Raw genomic sequence first — 15,930 nt, forward strand, 5'->3', positions numbered from 1 at the left:
GATCGCTTCGGTAGTTTGGTTTTAAAATTAAAAAAACTAGAATATTTATGTCGTCCAAGAAAACGAAATCGCGAATTTAGCTTTCCTGTGACGTATTTAGTTATGTTTTTGCATTGAGTTTCGTTGACTATACTTCTCACATACTTATACATATAGCGTAACATCTTTTCCCCGTGTCAGGGGTAGGCAGAGGCGTAACATTTCATCGCGATAGTCGTACTGTGTGTGAAACATATCAGTTGTGTTTTTGGATTGGGTTTAATTGACTCTACTTCTTACATACATACATATATGTATATAGCATCACACCTTTTCCCCTTTTTAGGGGTAGGCAGAGATGCAACACCACAGCGCAATAGTTATAGTATGATCGAAATATATCAGTTGTGTTTTTGCGTTAGGTTTGCTTAAATCTACTTCTTACATACATATATATAGAATCACACCTTTTCCCCGTTTCAGGGGTAGGCAGAGGTGTTACACCACAGCGCGCTAATTGTACTGTGAGCCAAATATATCAGTCGTGTTTTTGCGTTAGGTTTCCTTAATTCTACTTCTTACATAAATATATATAGCATCACACCTTTTCCCCGTGTCAGGGGTAGGCAGAGGCGTATAATTTCATCGCGATAGTCGTACTGCGTGCGAAACACATTAGTTGTGTTCTTGCGTTGGGTTTAGTTGACTCCACTTTTTACATACATACATATATGTAGCATCACACCTTTTACCCTTTTCATGGGTAGGCAGAGGTGTTACACCACAGCGCGATAGTTGTACTGTGAGCCAAATATATCAGTTGTGTTTTTGCGTTAGGTTTGCTTGAATCTACTTCTTACATACATATATATAGCATCACACCTTTTCCCCTTTTCAGGGGTAGGCAAAGGTGTAACATTTCAGCGCGATAGTCGTACTGCGAGCGAAACACATTAGTTGTGTTTTTGCGTTGGGTTTAGTTGACTCTACTTCTTACATACATACATATATATAGCATCACACCTTTTCCCCTTTTCAGGGGTAGGCAGAAGTGTAACACCACAGCGCGATAGTTGTACTGTGAGCCAAATAATATCAGTTGTGTTTTTGCGTTAGGTTTACTTGAATCTACTTCTTACATACATATATATAGCATCACAACTTTTCCCCTTTTCAGTAGTACTCAGAGGTGTAACTGCTCAGCGCGATAGTCGTATCGTGAGCGAAACACAATTATGCCATTGAGATGGTCTATTTATTACTAACACAAAAAAGCAAAAAATAAAAATAATTTTATCAAAAAATTAAACCGCCTTCAAAAACCACTCAAAACCAAAAAATAATTTCACATACAAGTATATATTGGATACCAATTTTGGAGTCGGTGCCTAATTAAAATTGCTAGTTAAGCTAGATAAATACATTAACGAATATAAGAAAACAATGTGTTGCCAGCGTACAAAGTCAGCAAGTCAGATCGTCACCGGAGATGAACACATCGCCGCAGCACAGCAAATGGAAGCTATTAAGGAAATATTTAAATTTGTGAGCTGTACACTACCCAAATTCTTCCCCTGTTACATATAGCTGGTCAAATGTGGGTGTATTACACCCCCTGCCTCGAAAAAAGAGGAAATAAAAAGATGAAACACCATACATGTGCTTGGTACTACACCTTTCACTGTGTATGCTGTAGTTCAAGCAAACCTACTTAACCTTTAATTGATTTGAAAGAAATTTAGCTCATAGATGGACTATGCAACAAATATAGCTAACTAGCAATTTTAATTAGGCACCGACTCCAAAATTGGTATCCAATATATACTTGTATGTGAAATTATTTTTTGGTTTTGAGTGGTTTTTGAAGGCGGTTTAATTTTTTGATAAAATTATTTTTATTCATTTGATAATTATACTTAAAAGAAAGGTCAATACAAATAACAATTACGCGTACGTCTCAGAACTACATACATCTATTATCTGTTACTAAAGCTGGAGTCGCATTATCATCGTTTTAGGGTTTAGGAAAGTGTTGTAGAACTTTAATAAGAAAATTGTAATTCCTAACGTTTAAAAACGTCTTAAAAGTTCATACAGACGGAAATAAACACAGAGTAATGACTGACATTAGGGCTCGTCACTGATCAAACAGCCTTGAACAATTCTATACTTGGCGGAGCGCGATTCACGGGCGGGAATATGTAAAAAATTACGAATAATTTATTAAAAACACCATTTCAAGGCTTTCTGAAATTCTGATCTACCAAAATTGTCTTTATCAAATTGTTTAGGGTTACTTCCAAATTAAAATAATGTGTACTTTAGGAAGAAAGGCATGGAATTAAAAAAAATTTGGCATGTTAACGATAAATTTACGAAACAATATCCTCATTATAAGAAAATTAAAAATAACTTATGGAGAAACATGATTATCTATTTGTGTTATTAATTGCGAATAAGCTATTTCTTTAAAATACGGTTAGTGCCTCATTTTGCTAGATATAGCAGCTTATTGCAGATCATGGTCCTTTATCGTATATATCTCTACCTCTATCACATCCTCGTATTACATAAAAGTATCCGATTACAATGATAATATAAGCACCAAAAACGGACTACCAAAACCGCCGACAGTATCGTGTTTAATATCTAGAATGAATGATCATATTTATTATCAAGCAATAATTAACATTAAAATCATATTTACAATGAATGAATAAACTAATTGATGTCAGCAACGGTGGTCTATATCGCACAATATTATACAAACTAAGATGACAGAAGAAAACAATGGGATTGTGAACCTCCTGCTTTATTGAAATCGGTTAAAAATAGTTGCGGCATGTATGCCAGAAGATTATCGGCCGTTGTCGCTTGACAACAAGTGCCATTGAAGGCTTATCAACGCTTGTGACGAATATTAAAGCAGTCCTTCAAATTTGTTACATATTTATTATTTCACAGAATGCGAAATGCTACATTATTTTGACAAAAATATAAAATTAAAAAATATAAACTAAATAAATATAAATTTATATTATGTAACTTTATATGAATATACATTAGAACGGCGCGGTATTTTAATAGTGCGTAAAAATATGTGTCTGTCTAACCATACACAAACAAACTGCTATATTATTTATATTTAAAATTGACTTTATGAATGTTACCAGTAAATTAGTTGACTATAGCAAATTTTAAGTTTAAACCTTAAAGGTCGAATTTTGAAAAGATGATGCCTGATAAATGGAAATAGACAATCCCTATTACACGATACCGAAAATAGAGTGGGGGCAATTGTTATCACATTATTTTTTATCACTCATAGCACATGGTATTATGAGACGATTTGCAAAACAGGAACCGAATTGAAACAGACGTTTAAGTTATTTTTTGTTATTCACATATTTTCGCAGGGAATATCTTAAATTTAATGGAAACAAAAATATTACGCGACGATGCTAGTCATTTATTAAACAAATGATACATTTATAGTAAATATGACATGAAAAATAGTGGTACAAAAATATACGAATTAATTGTATTATTTGAACATAGATCAACTAGTTACTATCCATGATTTCAATTAAAGAGATAACACCATTTTGTATAACTCTGTGGAAATGTGCGTGATATATCTGCCTACAACTGAAAAAGACAAACACGTAATCTATACTATTATATAAAGCTATAGAGTTTGTTTGTTTGAACGCGCTAATCTCAGGAATAATTAGTTCGATTTGAAAAAATATTTTAGTGTTGGATAGCCCATATATTGAGGAAGACTATAGGCTATATAACACGCATGGCCAATAATAGTGAAGTATCGTACAATATAATATGTATGCATATAATGTTTATTTCCTTGCAGGCCGCAAGACAATATTGCAAAATGTGTGCGGTACATTCAACGCAGGCGAGTTGACAGTTATCATGGGACAGTCCGGAGCGGGAAAAAGCACTCTCATGGACATCTTGGCCGGTTATACGTGAGTCTACTGTATCATTAGCGATCTAGACATGGCCATAGCATTGAACTATCTAAACATGTCTATGTTTTGTATAGCTTCAAACTTCTGATGCTTCTGGTGGCCTAGTACATGGTTAGGTATGGATAGAACAATTATATTGCTTTAACTTGTTATCAAATAAGTGATATTTTAAAAACCATGTAATCATCGATTTATTGTAACAGAATATTATCGACATAAAGTCGGCTAACAGCTGTTTTTAATGAACGATCCCAATCCCAATCTTCAATCCGATTCCGAGAGTAAACCAATCAAAAAAAGTAATTTGTAAGCATGTCAAAAATACTTTGTTCTGATTAATCCATTTTTGCAATAAATGGAAAAAGCGTTTCGGATCGTTATTGAAAATGGCGGATTGACTGTCATCATCTAAATGTCAAATAACATAATTATTCTATTTCTAACACCATCAATGTCTGTTCATACAAATTTGAAATGATTTCAAACATAATCTGTATAATTTATACAGATTACCAGTGATCAATTACATATGGGTAGGAATTGGTCACTTTTTACGCTTTTTGTTAAACACGTCTGTCCTAACTCACAACTAAGGTCATTGAATGAGATATTTGAGAATAATTATTAGCCTGTCAATGCTAAGGTGACTTAATTGACAGGATAAGATATAATCACACCAACAGCTTAGGTTAACCAGTGAGGCAATGAGTCTTTCTTTACCTTAATTTTATATAAACTTTAAAAATTACATTCGTGTCCGATATGACGTAGCGAAAAGTGTGTGCATTAGTTGTGCCACTGCCTAGCCCTTGTGAGGCAGAATAGGTAAGTTTGTGCGTAAAAATAAAAATAAACAATTGGAGTCATTATGACAGCGCTATTCCACATATTTCAACTGACGTTAAAACCATGCAGTGTTGAAAATAATAAAGGAAACACACTTATATATTCCATTACCTATATTTCCTCGAGTCTCGCTCAACATATTAATGATCTCGAAATCCAATCAGCCATTTTACCTGGCGAGCGCAGTATCTAATCGACTTTACTGTTTTTATACACATTTCTTCGCTAAATGATACCTAAATAACGTATACATCAAATAAAACTTTGCAAATCGCAACATAGTAAAAACCATAAATTTATGTTTTTATTGGGTAGTTGTAGTTGTAGTTTATTTATTTATTTAGTTTTTCCTTATTACTTTGCCGGATCTCTAAGTAATTAGCGCCGTTAAAGACTTCAATTGTACATTTTTATTATATTTAAATATAGCAATCTGTATTTCTGGTATTAACGTCACATTAAACTGAAATTTGTTCGAAATTTGGTTTCAATATAAACGCATTTAACAATAATATATTTAATTTGGTCGCTAACCTTCACCCTTTTATGATAACTCAAGACACGTAAATCAACAATCAAAGTTCAAGTTAACAAATTCGCGATACGTTCCGAAACTCCGTTTAGTGCACATTGAGTACATGTTGAGTACATAGGTATTAGTTTTTTATTAGCATGCACTAACAAGGAACGAAGGTTAATGCAAACGTTCATTATAGCAAATAAAACAAAAAGTATTGCCTTAAAATATAATCAGATGTCGAAGTAAATAACAATTGTAACCGGTTTGAAATTATTCAATTAGCGTATTCGATGAACGATCTCAATCGCTTTATTCGATCTTTCGTAAAATTTGACCAATCATAACTAAGTTTAATAACATGATAACAGGTGGGTTAGTTTTATTGGTTTATTCTCCGGATCCGAACGATTATATAGTTTATAATCATCTTTTAAAAATCGCGGTAAGCCGTAGCTACGTCCGCATTTTATATTGGTGAATGCAATTATTTAAGGCGGTAGACCATATTAGTCGTACTCATTATACTCTCTAAACACTATATTTTATCGAAATGTCTTTGCCGCTCACATACATTTTTTGATCACATCTGATTGCCTGTCTTTTTGCCATAATATGAATTCTCGGAACTATTAAGGTGGTTACCGATACGTTAAAGCTACTAAAGCTTATTCGATAACTATAATAATAAATCTTTATTTGGAATAATAATACAGATTTTTTTAAAAACACAATGTTCGAAAATATCTGCATTAGTTGGGTAACTGTGTCGCAGATATTAACTGTTAATAATTAACTATGTCCTTATTTCTAATACTTAACAACGATGAAGCACAGGGAAGGAGCCCATCGCCATATCTGCTATATTGCCATATACTGAATGGAAAACCCCAATATCACTTGACCGACCCGGGGATTGAACCCAAGACATGACAGCACTACAGTCGTACCGTAAAACAATTACGCCATCGAGGCAGTCTAATTATAATTAATAAAAATACGTATTTTTAACTACACGTTAATCCTTATATTCAGTGTATTCATTATTACATTTGCTATAATAGTATAATAATAGTACTTTAATTAACCGAAAAAATAATTAATTCTCGTATAATACGAATTATTCGAATGTCATAAATACTTATCACAATGCATACTAGTGTATAACTTTGCACACATATTATTAAGAGTTAAATTGTAATCATTAAATAAGTGGTCCAACATCTTTAATTAATAAATTTTAATAAAAATAAATTGACACAAAGTTAACGTCAATTTTATATGGTACATAATAACATTATTCATAATTAAAAGTTGTATGTTGGAAAAAAAGGTAATAAATTTACTCTCTGATTTTTTGACAACTAATGACAAATGTAGGACGTTCAAGGCGTTTTTTTTGTTTGTATATAAATAATTGACGATTAAAAAAGGTTTTATATTTGTACGTCAATTCGATGACGTCAATCAGCACTTTGAATTAGGAACTAATTAAAAAGTACAAAGTAGCATGGCAGATGTTACATAATTCCTAATAATAGTGTTTGCCTAGAAATATAACTATAATGTAAATGATAATTTTGACAATGCGTCAATAAATCTAAGTACATACTCGTTTTTATCTCTGCTAACATTGTGCCTTAAATCATCCATAAACTCTAAATAATAACTCTCATCAAAAATCCCGATTTTATATATTTTTTTACCATATTTTATTTTTCTTTGTAGGGACAATAAACGGTTAAATGTTAAGGAACATTAAAAAAATATCGTGTACTTTAATGTGAATATGACGTATGCGTGAGTTTATAACATCATAACATAACATCACGCATTTTATCCCCGAAGGGGTATGCAGAGGCGCAACTAGGGCACCCACTTTTCGCCAAGTATGTTCCGTCCCATGATGTGATAGGGGGCGAGCCTATCGCCATATCGGGCACAAATTCCAGACTCCGGGCTGATACTGAGCAGAAAAACCCAAATATCACTTTGCCCGACCCGGGATTCGAACCCAGGACCTCAGAGCGCTATTGTACCGGACATGCAATACAACTACGCCACCGAGGCGTGAGTTTATATCTGACTCAAAGTGTGATATTGCCGCTGCGACGAATACTATTAGAATAGAATAGTGGCATAATAGCGTGTAAAATAAAAATGACTTTTTATTGATATTTATTTAGTTCAACTTATACTTTGTATTTTACATCTACGGTTCGAATAACTTATTGTTAACTGTTATTTTCAAGAAGACAAGTATATGGTTTCGTTCAGTAATGCAATGTCAATATGACCCGTACTAAGTACGTATTTTTGTCAATTTTATATAAATAGGTTTTATAGAAATTTTATAACCGCCACATATTATACAATTTTAAACTTATCTAAAACCAATGCCCTAAACACTTTTACGAGATAAAAAGTAGCCAGATGTTAATCCGAAACATGTTCTATATTCGTGTTAAATTTCATCCAAATACGTTCAATGATTTCCTTCTAACAAACAGTAGCCTCATTTTAATCGAAGACATTGTTTATCTTTGCGTTAATTTCCTATCCATCAATCCAAATACGTTCAGCAATTTACTTCTAACAAACATCAAAACATCTTCGTAACCTCGCATTTATAATACAAGTCGCACTGTTAATAACATAATGACCCATTCCAAAAATGCCAATTTGTGGGAATCGTCAAACAACCAATTTCTGTTTACGACCTTTTAGTTTTTTCCCTTTTTTCTCATGCTATAGGTTTCATTTTTTACCTATCTTTAATAAGATCAATTTTATAGCAACTTCAAAAAAAAGGTAGCAAACAAAAATTAGTTTTCCGACTGCCTACGACTACGACTGCCACAAATTAACAATTTTGAAATAGGTCATTATTTTATTAAGAGTGCGAAGTATACGAGAAGGATTTATGTAGCATTTACATACGCTTCACTGAGGGAAAGCTACGGCGCGGTATAAACCACTTTACACGTTATACCAGTTTAGTTTTATTACTGTTATTGCCGTTTAGGTCGTGTTACAGTATTCCTAAAACACAGGATCTGGCGTAGTATGTATGAGTAAAATGATAACATTTGTGAGTTGTGCGAGCTGTATTATACGCTTGACAATATATAGTACATACCTACATTTATAATATTACTAGTTGACCTGACAGACGTTGTCCCGTCTTAACTATGAATTTGCAGCGCGCGTTCTGTCAATCGCTGACAGTTATTTCAAACCACTGACAGTTATGTAAAATTAATATTGTCGTTAAGTTTTATTAAATTTTCTAATTTTCCGCGAATTTAATTTTTTTTTTTTCATAAGTACCTTCTCCTGACAATAACAAACACAACAAAACAAATAGTGAAATCGGTCCAGCCGTTCACGTGTGATGGCGTGACCAAGGGAAATAAGGATTCATTTTTATATATATAGATGCTTCATCGTACTCGTATTGACTTATCATATACATTATTCTATAAGATACTATATATATTACTTATAAATGCGAAAGTTTGTGGATATGTTTGAACGTTTGTTAGAATTAAATACGGAAACTCTTGAATGGATTTGAATAAAATTTGGCAAACAGATACACAAGTCCTGGTTATAGGTTACTTTTATCTGTAAAAATATCTAGAGCTGGCTAATGCTTGTAAATAACACCATGAGTTTATTTTATGAAATACATTAAAGATAAAACGTAATATTGTTATCCTAGTCTTGCCATAAATATTGTAATAAAGAAAAAAGAAAATTGTTAACTGCAAATAACATTTATTACTTTTACAGTGTGTCAGTTTAATACATAAATATAAAACAATTAAAAATATAAAAAGCTTATTCGAAGTGGTCTCCATTGGCTGCAATACAGTCCTTTAAACGATGAGGCCAGTTATCAATAGAAGCACGCACTCTTTCCATGGGAAAATTCTTCACTGCCAATCGTATAGATTGTTTTAGGGACTCCAAATTATCATGGCGTTTAGAGCAAGCTGTACTCTCTAAAACTGACCACAAATCATAATCCAGCGGATTAAGATCGGGACTAGACGACGGCCAGTCTTCAGCTCTGATGAAGTCCGAAACGTTCGATTCCAACCAAGACTGCGTGGACCGAGCTTTATGACCCGGCGCCGAGTCTTGCTGGAAGGACCATACTTGGTTATTGAACATGGTGATGTTAAGGGGCTTAACTACCTTCTCAAGAATGGTATCTTGATACACTTGTGCCGATGTTTTGATACCTTTTTCACAAAAATATGGCTCAGTCACTCCTTCATAGCTAACACCCCACCAAACCATCACTGAAGTCGGATAATGTCCACGTTGCACTCTGTCGACTAATTGGGAAGCTTCCTTAGAGCTTTGAGCATAAATACGGTCATTTTGTTTGTTAAAATGTTGCTCAATTGTAAAAATTTTCTCATCCGTAAACAAAATTTTTCTGTGACCTCCCTTTGCGTACCGCTTCAGTAGTTGTTTCGATTTTACCACCCTATTCTTCTTTAAATTATCAGTTAAGAAATGGCCAGTGCGTCTCTTATAGGCTGCAAGTCCTAAGTCATCTTTTAAAATACGCGACATGGTTCTAGGTGCTATCTTCATTTCCCGAGATAAAATCTTTTGCTTTCGGACAGGATTTCTTCGAATTCTTTCCCTTACTGCTTTGACCACCTTTTTCGTACGAACACTACGTGGACGGCCAGATCTTTTTCTGTCACAAACAGAGGAGGTCTCATTGTACCTATTAATAGCCCGGTACACAAACATTTTACTAATACCAAGTGTATGGAGAGTTTTAAAAATTGCATTTGGCTCCATACCTACTTTGTGTAATGCTATCACAGCGATTCGGTTCTCTTTATCACCCCACACCATTTTAATATCGCAAAATATTTTACAATGTATTGGCGCCAAAATGAGAAAACACAATGAACAATCGTATAAAAATGACAGATTCGAAATTCAAATGTAATATTTTTTTATAATTAAGTGTAACAGTATTTATGGCCAGACTAAGTATTTAATGATAATAAATGAATATAGTAGAGTGGATTATAATTAACAAATGCAATTAAATGTATTTAATCATGAATTTAACATACTAAAGATCTGATAGAATTAACAACCGAATAAATAGGAAATGTACTAATAAAATATTAAATCAATAAGGGGTCAAAGAATACGAACTTCGTGTTTTATATCGTCATAACTACAGCTTGTTATCGCGTTCGATCCAATATTTAACTATAGATAACAGAAAAAGACACTTTATTTCTTACTATAGTGACTTTTGGCCCGTAAACGCGGCTGAATGACCTTCTCTTGAAATAAAAGTCCAATTGTGTACTTTCATGGAAACGTAACTTCATTGATAATCCAGAACACTTGAGCCTTATACTCTATGTCCCACGTTATTCTGACACTACGTAACAACCACGTAACGCAGCGAGGCGCGTTTGAGACACAAGAAATTAGCATTTATTTTTTTCTTCTTTGTTATATAAAAGAGTTGGTATATTTTCGTTTGTTTATTTATTTTTTTTAATAACTGTTTTCTTTGTCTGAATTTTGCATTTTCGGCTACTCATGGGTTTTTGATTCTCATTATAGGTATCCCAAGACAAGCATAGCCTAGTTTGGGAACCCCTGACAATTATTGAAATGCTTAAACTCAGGTGCCAATTATTGTTTATGTACTTCTTAATGTTCTTATTTCTGTGTTCTTTTTTGTAATAAAGTTAAGTTATTATTATTATATAGAATATCATTCAACGATATTTTCACGTAGACAACGTAACACGACCGCGTTACGCGTTTACACAGTCATAGAGAATATCAAGCTCTGGTTTGATACGAATTAATTTCTTTCGAAATTTTTTAACAATGTATGAATGTTTGTTGGAAGTAGATACAAAAAATTATTCAACGGATTTGGTTGAAATTTGGTACACGGATAGACCATGTCGTGGATTAAAACATAGGCCACTCATATCCCGCTAATTCCGTGCAAAACGATGGAATTTTACACACTGTTTTCATAAATAGAGTAGAGACGCTAACGTTGTACAGGTGGTATGAATCTCTCAGTAGTTTAAGAACTTTTTTAGCTCTAAGGGCTTACGCGAGCAAAGCCGCAAGCAACAAGTTATAAATAGCTGTAAACTCGACAGTCAATTGTTTTATTTTAATGTAATTTATATGTTGTATCGATTCTAACAGTATGAACACAAAGGCGATTGCGTGATTCATTTGTTTACTAACACTGACCCGGTTAGCGAGTACTTAAAACAATCGAATTTATGTAACAAGTGCGTTAGCGCAGCGATAATTTTGATAATGATTCTGTTTTTAAGTGCATTTTATATGAAATAGTGGTCTAATTAATGCGTAACGTTTTGGGCCACCGTATCTTAAATTAAGGAACGAATGAATTAATGATACCTTAAAATAATACTACGAAGTCTATACAACATTTCTGTTGGACTATCAGAGGGTTCTACCATGTATGACGTATACACAGCGGACTAAATTGGTTATTATACGCTACTAGTTTTTACTGCCGACGTGCAAGCGTAAAAAATTATTTACCGAAAAAAAAACAAGTTATATATTTTTCCAGGATAAAAAGTTGCCTATGTGCTGTTACAGATTATAATATCTTTGCCAAATTTCATTCAGATTCGTTCAACAGTGATTGAGTAATAAACATCGAAACTTTCATTATATTAGTATAGATTATGACGTATAATTCAACAAACAATACTTAATCATTTGTCAATGCATGCTGTGACACCTTAAAATGTTGTGCATTTAAACCTATTGTTACTGTTACATTTTATTGGAGCTAAATACTTTAAATAGGTAACATATGAAGTCTACAAAATTAAAGAATATCAGCTACCCGATAAAGAGCTCTGTAGACTCATTGCTTTGCTATACAAGAATTAATAGTACATTTCCTGTCTGGAATACATTTACATACGCCTTATATTACGAAAAAAAATGATACCGGTCGACGAAAATACAATTGTCGCTATTTAGTATAAAATTTATGTTTCCATACATTGTTTCCAAATTCCTTATTAAACATAATTTCCTTCGTACAGATAACACACTCGTGTACGATGCATTCGTTGAATACTATGACAGTAGCAACAAAGTTGTATTATCGCTAATATGGCATTGATATCTATAATAAATTAATACCTGTGAAAATACCTAATTGTTGAAGATTAATTAAATTTTATCGTTTACCTATCTTACGACCGATAACAGACTGAAACACGTGGTAAAAAATCAGTCTGATGCAGAAAAAGCTGTAATATTAAATAACTATTTAATATTGTCAGGAAAAAAAGATTAAAAAGGTATTATTTTTATTTTTTTTATTTAGTAAGACACACCAACAACATATACATTCTACATTGACAAACGCATATGTAATACAATAAGATATAATGCATATGTCTATTTTAAAAAAAAAATTATAGGTAAGTACCTATGTATGCACAACATTCGCTATCTCACAGTTACATACAAAGTTACAATTTGAGGTGTTAAGTCTTATTTTCTCCACTGGCTACAATGTCCTCCAAACCGGAATACAGCAGTGACTACAGACCGCTGCTAGGCGGCAGAAATAGACATTACGGTAGTTCCTACCCAGGCGGACTCTCACATATGAAAGACCTGCCACCAGTATCATGCTTAAACCACCCTTTGGATTCAAAGTGTAATGAAAATTAAAAAGCTAATTCTATAATAATATTCTGTGTGCCAATTTATATTGTCTTAAACGCGAAAAGGTGCATTACGTGCTTGTTACGTACTGTCAATAAACCGTGTGGCATAGAGAATAAGGCCCAGGGTGGAGTATTAGCAATATTAGATCTAAGTCAATTACAGACCATGTAGCGTGCATAGCTAGTTTAAATAAAGGTTACATATGGTATTTACCTTCCCTGAACACGGTATTGGTATGTTGAGCTTTTTCACAACATACTAATAAAAGCTATGACACACTGCGCTGATTACAACCACTTCAATTTAACTATCAGCGGTGAAGCTTTGATATGATAAGTTATTGTTTAAGTTTGACACACCGTGAGTTAATCCTGCATGAGTCATATTGTCACAATACTATTAATATAATGTCATCAGTTTTTTTTTATCGTTCATCACTCATTCTTTACAGTAAATATTTTTGTTAAGTTGGTAGAGAATAATAGAAATGGCATATGTGATAAGACTTAATACCTCATGTCTGAAGATGGCGAGCGCAATGGAATACCAAACAATTCTTTGTAATTCAAGGTATTAGATGGTATTTCTATTTTTTATAGGCGGTCATATCGCTTACCATCAGAGGAACGTCAAGTTCGTCTCGTCATTGAAAGCAGCAACAATAAAAATGTGGCATAGTAAATGACGCCTTTAGAATTTATTAACAGGACTACACAGCAAGATCGTTTTATCATTGGAAATATTTATTAACCGACTTCAAAAATCAATTCGACGTGATTTTTTTTTGTTTTTTATGTATTTTAGTTAGGCACCGACTCCAAAATTGGTATCCAATATATACCTGTTATGTGAAATTATTTTTTGGTTTTGAGTGGTTTTTGAAGACGGTTTAATTTTTTGTTAAAATTATTTTTATTGACTATTAGCAGTTACACTACACCGAATATATAACTGTAACACTTCCGTAGTATTGTAATACTCATTGAGTAAAACCCTTTTTTCATCGTTATGGAAACCACTATAACAGGTACAATATTAGCCAGCTAAATTGATACGTCATATAAGTATGACTTTCAACAGACAATATACTGGTTTACCAATATGAGGTCCTATGTTAATTTTTATTTATGTTGGAAAGACGAGATTAAAAACGTCATAAAACCATAAAAATCCGTTCAGTAGATTTTGAGAAAATTGATAACATACAGACGGACAGAAAAGAGGACTTAGTTTTATAATATGTATCGATAATTTGTGCAATAAAAAATATGACATTAGTTTGTAATATAAAATTACCAACTAAAAACTTAACAATAATATTATATAATTTTTCAAATTAATAATTGTGACGTAAGTACTTTAAAAATTCAAACAATGTTATTTTCCATAGCATCCTCTGGCCAAATATGGCTGCTCTTAGGAATCATCATTCTTTATGTATAATCATCTGTTTTATACATATTTACAATAAATATATCTTTATCTATATCTCATTAAAAGTGAGCCAGCGAATTGATATAATTCAAGTGGAATGGGACTTCCGTTGGCTAGAGCTCCTTGAGGATCACCGTATCATTTATCTAATGCAGTAATGTGACCGTATTGTTACATCTCGGTTTGAAGAACATACTGAACATTTCTACAATCTAATTTTAGTCAATCAATTGAGACCGACTTTGTAAATTTAAAACTATTTTATACTGTTAAATTGTATATTAAGTTAATGAACGCATTTTAAAATTTGTTTTCAGTAGGGTACCTGACTACGTTTAATTTTGTACACTATTTTATATGTAACAGCAATTAGTACAAAAAGAAATCCTTCTGTAGAAACATGATTTAAATCCGATAATAAATGAGGCAGTAATTCATATTTCAAATATTGCTACGTGCAGGAGTGGACGCCAACTGGGGATATCGCCTCATCTCGTTCTTTCGCACGCATTGTAATTCCCGTCGACGTCATAACCAAGTATTTCGTCTCTTTTCTGTTTTTGACACTCACTTCTACTATCTAATTTCCATGGCTTATAACTTGTGGATTTTTCACCAGATTTCAATCATTTCTTCTGTTTTAAAATTTATACAAAGTACATATTTTATAAAAGTTATAAATAAAAATAAGCCAAATACCATATTATTAAAAACATACAGATACATAAAAAACCATCGACCTGAGTGTTCCGTTTTACCTTTTACGTAACGGAACGCTAAAGTGGTTCCTCACAAGTAATTTACTTGCGTGTTGTAGACTTATCAGAAATATATTACCTATAGGAAATGAAAACTTGGCAACTTACAAGTTTCTAAATATTTCCTGGTTAAACGTTTGCTACATTTTGCTGGTGGTATGTGTATATTTGCTGCTGGTGTATATTACAAGCTTTTGCCCGCAGCTCCACCCGCGTTATCAAGTTTTTCCGGGATAAAGTTTACGTTATAAAAATCACGCAACATATGTTCCTTGGATAGAAATTAGCCTACGTTCTTCTCAAGGTCTCAAACTGTATCCATACCAAATTTCATCTAAATCCGTTTGGTAGTTTTTGAGTTTATCCCGTTGAGTCAGGCAGACAGATGTGGCTGGGGTCTTTGTTTTATATTTAACAATATATATATTTTGATTTCTTAAGAGGAATGATTCCGTCATACATAATTATGGCATAAAATTTTTCATTACTGCTCCGCTCCTATTGGTCACAGAATCATAATATATAGCCTATAGCCTTTCTCAATAAATAGGCTATCCAACACTACAAAATTTTTCAGTTCTAACCGGTAGTTAACGTAATTATCGCGTTCATACAAACAAACTGTTCAGCTTTATGTTCAGATTTTATATCC

General features: G+C 32.9%; 1 protein-coding gene across 2 annotated transcripts in view; it reads left to right on the plus strand.

The window, feature by feature from the left end:
• LOC115452028 (ATP-binding cassette sub-family G member 1-like) overlaps positions 1–15,930 on the plus strand; it is a 44,076-nt gene that overhangs the window by 11,784 nt on the left and 16,362 nt on the right. For both annotated transcript variants that reach the window (XM_037442480.1, XM_037442481.1), the window contains exon 2: positions 3,851–3,968. In XM_037442480.1, the coding sequence (XP_037298377.1) occupies positions 3,851–3,968 (118 nt within the window). The remainder of the gene's footprint in view (positions 1–3,850; positions 3,969–15,930) is intronic.

This window comes from Manduca sexta, chromosome 24 (assembly GCF_014839805.1).
Source record: "Manduca sexta isolate Smith_Timp_Sample1 chromosome 24, JHU_Msex_v1.0, whole genome shotgun sequence".
NCBI lineage: Eukaryota > Metazoa > Arthropoda > Insecta > Lepidoptera > Sphingidae > Manduca > Manduca sexta.